Raw genomic sequence first — 9,164 nt, 5'->3', positions numbered from 1 at the left:
CGAAGCAAATCCCACGAATGGCGAAGCAAATCCCACGAATGTCAAAGAAAATCCCGGAAAAGGCAAGGGAAATCCCGTGAATGTCGATGAAAATCCGTGAATGCATGCCGTGCCAGTTTCAATGGGGAAAAGGGAGACAGCCAATTGCACTAATAGATACTGTGGAGTGTTTTCATTCTGTGCAGTAACTCACGGGGATGACGTGTTATGCAGCTGGCGGAATATCCCGTGAAGCTCTCGATTATAGTGCGGCTAAAATTTGCAGCCATGAAAGCCATAAAAACGCAAAGCACAAAGCAGTGAATGTACAAGCAGGTCAAGCTCGTGGCTCGTAGAAGATGTTTGTTTTTGCGTATGTCCACCTGCTTTATGCATGGCTGGTGAAAGATGGGTTTATAAATGTGTCAAGCTAGCGGCTCGTGAAATATTTTTTTTGCACCCCTGAAAAACCGCGAATTTATGGGACACAGCCGCAAATAGAAAAAAAACCGCGAATTTGTGGGCCACAGCAGCAAATAGAAAAAACCACGAATTTGTGGGACACAGCCGCAAATAGAAAAAAACCCCGCGAATTTATGGGAAACAGCCGCAAATCGAAAAAAAAATCCGCTAATTTGTGGGACACAGCCGCAAATAGAAAATTAAACCGTGAATTTGTGGAACACAGCCGCAAATAGAAAAAAAACACAAATTTGTGGGATACAGCCGTAAATAGAAAAAACAGCGAATTTGTGGGACACAGCCGCAAATAGAAAAAAACCCGTGAATTTGTGGGGCACAGCAGCATATAGAAAAAAACCCCGTGAATTTGAGGGACACAGCCGCAAATAGAAAAAAACCCCGCCAATTTGTGGGACACAGCTGCAAATAGAAAAAAACAGCGAATTTGTGGGACACAGCCGCAAATAGAAAAAAACCCCTTGAATTTGTGGGGCACAGCTGCAAATAGAAAAAAAAAACCGTGAATTTGTGGGGCACAGCTGCAAATAGAAAAAAAACCCGTGAATTTGTGGGACAGAGCCTCAAATAGAAAAAAAAACACGAATTTGTGGGACACAGCCGCAAATAGAAAAAAAAACAAATTTGTGGGACACAGCCGCAAAGAGAAAAGAACCGCAAATTTGTGGGACACAGCCGTAAATAGAAAAAACCGTGAATTTGTGGGACACAGCCGCAAATAGAAAAAAAACAGTATTTGTGGGACACAGCCGCAAATAGAAAAAAAACGCGAATTTGTGGGACACAGCCGCAAATAGAAAAAAACCCCGCGAATTTGTGGGACACAGCTGCAAATAGAAAAAAAACCCGAATTCGTGGGACAGAGCCGCAAATAGAAAAAAACCCCACGAATTTATGGGAAACAGCCGCAAATCGAAAAAAAATCCGCTAATTTGTGGGACACAGCCGCAAATAGAAAATTAAACCGTGAATTTGTGGAACACAGCCGCAAATAGAAAAAAAACACAAATTTGTGGGACACAGCCGTAAATAGAAAAAACAGCGAATTTGTGGGACACAGCCGCAAATTGAAAAAAACCCGTGAATTTGTGGGGCACAGCAGCAAATAGAAAAAAAACGCGAATTTGTGGGACACAGCCGCAAATAGAAAAGAAACCCGCGAATTTGTGGGACACAGCTGCAAATAGAAAAAAAAAAACCGAATTCGTGGGACAGAGCCGCAAATAGAAAAAAACCCACGAATTTGTGGGATACAGCCGCAAATAGAAAAAACCCACGAATTTGTGAGGTACAGCCGCAAATAGAAAAAAAACCCGCGAATTTGTGGGACACAGCAGCAAATAGAAAAAAAACCACAAATTTGTGGGACACAGCCGCAAATAGAAAAAAACCAGCGAGTTTGTGGGGCACAGCTGAAAATAGAAAAAAAAACCGCGAATTTGTGGGGCATAGCCGCAAATCAAAAAAAAACCAGCGAATTTGTGGGGCACAGCTGCAAATAGAAAAAAAACCTGCGAATTTGTGGGACACAGCCGCAAATAGAAAAAAACTAGCGAATTTGTGGGGCACAGCCGCAAATAGAAAAAAACCGCGAATTTGTGGGACACAGCCGCAAATAGAAAAAAACCCGAATTTGTGGGACAGAGCAGCAAATAGAAAAAAACCCACGAATTTGTGGGATACAGCCGCAAATAGAAAAAGCCCGCGAATTTGTGCGGCACAGCCGCAAATAAAAAAACCCGCGAATTTGTGCGACACAGCTGCAAATAGAAAAAAAAACCAGCTAATTTGTGGGACACAGCCGCAAATAGAAAAAAAACCCGCAAATTTGTGGGACACTTTTCCGCGAATAGAGAAACAGGTCGCATTTTATCAACCGCGAATACGCGGAACCCGTGAATAGTGGAACCGCGAAAAGCGGGGTCCGACTAAATGAAAATATATGAATTGATGAAAATAAAAATACAATATCTTACATAGTGTTACTGCAAATTCTCTCACGTGAATGATTTGATAAAATCGATCTTCAGCAAGTTGGCCTCAGCACTAATTTTAGACATCTTTTTCAACAATAGAATCAATTTCTAGCACTTTTTGTTTATGAATACAATGTCTCTACCTGCATAGCATGGCTAAGCTGGCTAAATATGGACGTTTATTTTCCACTACAGGTATCAAGTCTCAAGGAAGGGCTAAATAGGGGTAGGTGGCAGGTGAGCAGACCGATCAAAACAAGACCGGACACACTCAAAACACAGAATGGGAATGGCACGCAGGGAAATTGATAGGTAGTCTATTATGGAGATGGAGGGGCTCATGGAAGGCATAGAAGACATAGATGAGACGTTAACAAACTGAAAACGAAGTAGCAGAGAACAGAAGGGATATTCGATGTACAAACTAATAAAGTCAGCAAATAAAAAATATATATCGTGCGTCGGAATAATGGTGGAGAGATATGACTTTCAATGAATGGAGGAAGCGAGCAAGATTGGCCGGACACAGAAAGAAGAAGAGGAACAAAGGACTTAAGGTCAGTGGAAAGGTATACAGTATTCTCATCTGGCTTATCTATTTTTGGTGCTGATAAGAGGTTCGCATCTTGCGGTGTAGCCTTTGTAATTCTGATGTGCAAGTTTTCTGCAAACGGTAGATTGTGATATTTTCACCGCTGCACTCTGGAGGTTGTTGGTGATGTCACTGACACAGTTGTTTGACGTTTTTTGTTCACAGCTCTGATGATTTGTCTGTCATCAACTGCAGTTATTTTCCTTGGCAGACCTGACCATTGTCTATTACGAAGTACACGAGTGGTTTCTTTCTTTTTCAAGATATTCCAAATTGTTGTATTTGCTATGCCCAATTGATTTTGCTTTGGTTCTAATTGAATTATGTTGTTTCAACTTTCAAATTGCTTGCTTTGCTCTCATCGACAGTTCTCTGCTCTTCATGTTGGTTTATGCCTGCTGACTCAAAAGGGAAAATCAAAAGCTAAAACCAAGACTAGACATTCACAGCTCTTTTATGTGTGAACAATCAATGCAATAAGAAACACATGAGTAACAAGAAACACCCGTCGGTCATCTGCTCCAATACTTATGCTTACCTAAAAGGGGGACTGAACATAAAAAGTGTTATTGTTCTACAAAGACACATCATATATATATACAAATACCAAGAAATAAAAGCTGACCTTCTGTACTATTGCCTTATATTCATCTTTTGATCTAATATCCAGATTTATTGAGTATATAGGAATAATAACAAATTTAACTTAACTGTTCCAATACTTGTGGACATAATTTACTAAAATAGGCTCGGTAATACTAACCCAAACAGGTTCAGATTTAGTCATCTCTGCATACATACATAACCTTAGTCTTTTCACGTTAATTAAGATAACGAGCTCTTAATTAAGATAACCAATGGCCTCAATCATGATGACACTATTATGATACTCAACACTATGATGCACAAACTTCAAAACGCTTGAATACCCACACAAATGATCCCCTTTACCTGGTGTTTCTTGATCACTTTCTTGTAACGCCTTCTTCATCCACTCGGTGAATGATGGAATTTTCTCTTCCTGTAGCAATCCTTCTTCCACTGCTTTCATCACCTCATCATTGCTTCTTTTTGCGTTCATGGTTTCAATCAATACATCCTTGTCTGTAGTTCTGCCCGAAAGCTCCAAAACTTCTTGGTGTTCAACCTTCAGATGATGGAAATAGGTTTCTTCACACTTTTGTCAAGAATGGGGTCAGATTTGACCGCAGGTTATTAACGTTTTTTAAGCGTGTTAATGCACGACTGGTACATTTTTAGATTGGAAAACATTCTGTTCCTGTGAGTTGAATGATACTTGTACAAATGTAGTGCAGCAAATATGTATTTTGCATTCACAGAGAGCAATAATTCACAAAATATAAAAATAATTCATGTGAATAATGTTCAGTAAAAGCTGAAAAAATATGTGACACATAATGTTAAAAGTCATGTGGTTGGAACAGAATTTTCTTCCTGAACTTCACTGCACTGAGAACACAATTTTATGGTTTTTTTGAACAGGGGAAATAGGGTCCCATGTAACACCATGGGAATATTACATTTTGGTTAAGGATGTCACATGACCTGTCCTTGCTGTCAAAACCAGTGAGGGCCAGGTGAGGTCGAGTGAAGTAACCCCCTTGAGAGTCATTTATACGAGGTCCGCATCAGCATGCTGGCATCATGGCACCCCTTTTATTCCTCCCCTCAGTGAAGAAGAGGGCCCGAGGTCTAAATGTCACAGCCGGTGTGAATGGCATCACAAGGGGGAGTAGCCCACAAACGGAATAAGGTCACTCGCCACACCGCTCGGGCATGTGTATTTTTTGGCAAACGCGGTTGTGTGACGGGTGGCATCCATGTGATTTTATATAGGTATATATGTATGTATGTATGTATATATATATATATATATATATATATATATATATATATATATATATATATGTTGATGATATGGAAAGTAAACGGACACTGAGCCATAAGAAGCATAAAATTCTTTGTTTAAAATCTCGAAGTTTCAGAAGATTACTATCTTCTGTGCTCAGAGGTAATGGCTGTAATTAAATCACCTGCACTTTAATATGTCCGACGTTTCGCTCACATTAGTGGATTGGGCATTTGCAGTTCCGTCAATGACCATGTACAGAAACATTACTGACTTTCTGGTGGGGAAAGCTGCAGTAAAGCAAGTCATTCACGAACCGACTGTCCATTCCTGACATTCAACTGAAGATAGCACAGAAAAGTCGAATTTACTGGTTCATGGTTTGGCATTCGCGGTTTTTTGTTTTTTATTTTTGTATACAAGATCGAGGCTCATGAAAGAGCTAACATTAATCACAGAAAAAATCAAACAGACACATAAAACATATAATAAGGGGAGCGGTAGACAAGATGGGGAGAGAGGGGGGAGCAAACAAGTACAACATTTGAGAGCAGGGACATCGGGAGATCTGTGGGAGGGAGAGGGCTTGGGGGGGAGGAGGGAGATGTATAAAACATATGGACACTACAAGGACTTCCAGGAAAGAAGTTGGAATTTCAAAAAAAGCGGATCTGGGGTGAATTAGCGGGGGTAGAAAAGATCAAGGTTTTTGATGGGGTAAGACAAGAGATGGTGGTGAACAGCTGTTTTAAAGACCTGTAGGGAGGAGTGGGATTGAAGAGAGTGGGGGAGTTTGTTCCAGAGGCAGGAGAAAAGAGGAATGAAAGAGTGAAGGTGAGCAGAGAGCCTTGATTTTCGCAGTTTAACCATGAGGGTTGCTGTAGGATCTTGTGTGAGCTGTAGGAATATTTGGGGGACAGAGCACAGAGAGAGCTGATGGGGGGGGGGGGGGTGGGGGGGGGCAAGGCCGGAGAGGAGTCGGTAGAAGACAGTAAGACCACCAACCTGCCTGCGGTGAGAGAGTGAAAGGCCCTCGGAGTTAGCTTCATCGTGGGAGATTCCAATGATTCTGAAAGCTTTGATTTCAACAGCGTGAAGCCGAGCTAGGTGTGAGGCAGGAGCACCAGCCCAGAGGGGAGAACAGTATTCCATTGAGCTGCAATTGAGCTGTTCCCGCATTGTCGGTTTGCTTTCAGGCTCCCACCCATGCTTAGCACAGTTACCACACAAGTGTATACATATATATATACGTATGCATCTACACATATATATGTAAAAGATAGCACAGTGAACAGTAAAACAAAGAAGTACAGATGCATCCAAAGTACACTGCCCTCATGCCAAATAATGAAATATCATCCAGCGCGGCATTGCCGGGGCGCCTCTGGCCTCCGGCAATACCACCTTGTAGCTCATAGAGACTGTATTTGGAGGGAAATGTGCACAATATTTGATTGATTAATTGCATAATTAAAATCAATAAATAATAATCAGAAAATATTTTCTGAATCAATTGGCTAATAGCATAACTAAACCACTGGTGCTTCATCCGAAGATGTAACTTTTGTAAATTAATTAAATAAGTCATTAATCGAAAACATTAAATAATTAATTGATTAATCAGTAAATAAAAAAAATACCCTTTACAGTCAAATCAAATCACTTGGTCATTGTCGTGTCCAAATATCAGCTTCCGATCTCAAAAGGTACCTGAGATATTGCTGCCCAGATCAGAAAGGAAATGAATAAGACTTAATTAATTGACAATAATTAAACAACTAATCAAATAATTGATTAATCAAAAAACAAAAAATAACGTTTTTGCCAAAGCACTTGCTAACCATTGTGTCAAAATTTCAGCTTTCGAGCTCAAAGGATGGCTGAGATATCGCCCGGACAAACAAGAAAACAAACAAACAACCAGAGTGAAAACTGAGTACTCCCTGTTGTAAAAACCAGAGTTACAACATTGTCTCAGATTTGTGAGTTTAATTCTGAATCAACCTCTAGCAATACCTGTAAGAAAACCAATAAGCAACATATTGTTGTGGATATGAGAATGGTTTTTTTTTGTTGTTGTTGTAGTGTAAATTGTTGTAAAATATCGCCCTCCTTACTCCAGTGTTGTATAAAGGTCAAAGGGCGTTCCCGTAGTTAGTTCCATAAAGCATACATGAAGGACACCATAATATCCCTGTTCAGTAGTTTATTTCCTTATTATGTGTATTAGGGTAAGGCCTTGTCTTCCATTAAGATGACACTCCATTGCACCAAGTGAAATAAGATAGATTCCCTTTCATGCCCCACTCCCACTCCCAAAACTTCTATTGCCAACTACAATAGCCGCCATTAAGCATGTGCTCAGCTCGGGGAAGAAGGGCGTGCCCACCCATCGTCATCAAGGGTGGAGTCAGAGGGCCTGTGCCCACCAATCAGGGCCGAAGCGAGCTCACCGAGGGGCGTGTCCTGAAGGCCGGCGGCTTGATCGCCTGAGGCGCTATAAAAGCGCGCGCGCAAGAACCGAGTGTGTGGTTGGACCAAGCAAGAGTTGAGTGGTTGGACCAAGCAAGAGTTGAGTGGTTGGACCAAGCAAGAGTTAAGTGGTTGGACTAAGTGAGAGTGGTTGGACTAAGCGAGAGTGGTTGGACTGAGCAGGAGTTGAGTACGAGAAGAGTTTAGTTGAGTTGAGAAGAGTTGAGTAAGGGATCCCGGAAAGAGCAGCTCCAGCCACCGCAAGTTCAGCCACCGCAAGTTCAGCCACAGCAGCTTCAGCCACAGCAGCAGCAGCCACAGCAGCTTCAGCCACAGCAGCAGCAGCCACAGCAGCTTCAGCCACAGCAGCTTCGGGGCCTTGACGGCAGTTTCGAACGGGGCCGCGAAGGAACGGCGGCTGCTAAACGCGCCAATCGAGAAAGGGGCGGCGGCTGCTAATCCCCGACCCGACCGTGCTGCGGGTCCAGCTGAACCTTCCTCCCCCTCCAGCCATCCACCTCCTGCCATTCCTATCATCATTCCCCGCGTGAGTCTGTCTTTGTTTGTTCTGTCCCTGGGTAATAATTAAGACTGTAGGTAAGCTAATAATTGCACTGTGTCTCTGATTCTTCTGTATATTATTTTATTATCCTTCCTTCTCCTTGGTTACTTTGAGCGTGTGAATAGTAGGAATAAATTTAGTCGTATTTCCAACCTTTTTGTCTTCTTCTTCTTCACATCCGTGTCGCCTTTGTCTTTTCCCTATTGAATACCTGTGGCGCGATCCGGCCAACGTTCGGGAATCGGGTTAGTCGGGGTAACTGTTAGGGCCGTGGGGCCATCCGCTCAGCAAACCAACATCTTATCCGCGGTCCGTAACAATTGGTGTCAGGAGTTGGGATTCGAACCTGGGACTAAATTTATTTAGCCCAAATTTTGGGGACACCAATTGTACTATTGGCAGTAACAATTGGTGTCGGGAGCGGGATCGGACCCGAAGCGCGCTTAACGCGCTCAAAATTACGAGCTGCCGAAATTTGTTTTGTTTTAAAAAACCCGAACTTTGAAATCGCACCATGGCTAGTCAAGGCGATTGGATGCCGGTGGGGGAACTAGAAGAGGGGTTAGGGGTAACCCAGGATCAGAGGGAAGAAATGGAGGAGAGCAAGGAGGAGGTGGTTGAGGAGGTGTCAGGCGTGCAAAGTGGCGTCCACGCGCACGTGGGTGTAGCGGCACCAAATTTAGCGGCGCCCATGACCGTAGCAGCACCGGTGGATTCGAACCTTTTTTTGCTACAAATGGGGGCCCTTATGGACAAAATGGGTGAGCGAATAAGGGACGAAGTGAGGGCTGATAGTGAAAAAATGGAAAACAGAATGATGGGGGCAATGAGGGGCGAAGCGAGGGGTACCAGTGCCCAAATTGGGAAGTTAGACAATAATTTTAAGGGGTTAGACAAGAAATTTGAGGAGTTAGACAAGAAATTTGAGGGGTTCGACAAGAAATTTGAGGGGTTAGACAATGGGATAGAAGGGGTGAAACATGGGTTAACGGGGGTGGAAAATAGAATGGCTGCCCAGGAGAATCAGATAGAGGGGGTGAAGAATGGGTTAATGGGGTTAGAAGATAGGATGGAAGACAAATTGCGGGAGAAAGGGGAGCAATCCGCCCGGGAAATCAAACGGATGGGGAACCAGATAGAGGAGGTGAAAATCGGGTTAGAAACCAAATTGGATGCTCAGAGGGATGAATTGGGACAGATGAGGGTGGCATCTACAAAAGAGATGGAGGAGAT

The 9,164-nt window shown here is 42.8% G+C and overlaps 1 protein-coding gene across 5 annotated transcripts in view; it reads right to left on the bottom strand.

Annotated features, from left to right (window-relative positions):
• Positions 1-9,164, bottom strand: part of LOC137439138 (SUN domain-containing ossification factor) — a 115,221-nt gene that overhangs the window by 66,986 nt on the left and 39,071 nt on the right. For all 5 annotated transcript variants that reach the window (XM_068134856.2, XM_068134855.2, XM_068134859.2 and 2 more), the window contains one exon: positions 3,979-4,174. In XM_068134856.2, coding sequence (XP_067990957.2) covers positions 3,979-4,174 — 196 coding nt within the window. The remainder of the gene's footprint in view (positions 1-3,978; positions 4,175-9,164) is intronic.

The sequence above is a fragment of the Myxine glutinosa genome, chromosome 13, assembly GCF_964187855.1.
Source record: "Myxine glutinosa chromosome 13, kmMyxGlut1.1, whole genome shotgun sequence".
Lineage (NCBI taxonomy): Eukaryota > Metazoa > Chordata > Myxini > Myxiniformes > Myxinidae > Myxine > Myxine glutinosa.
The sequence above is the reverse complement of the archived record's forward strand: the minus strand, read 5'-3'. Positions and strand labels throughout refer to the sequence as shown.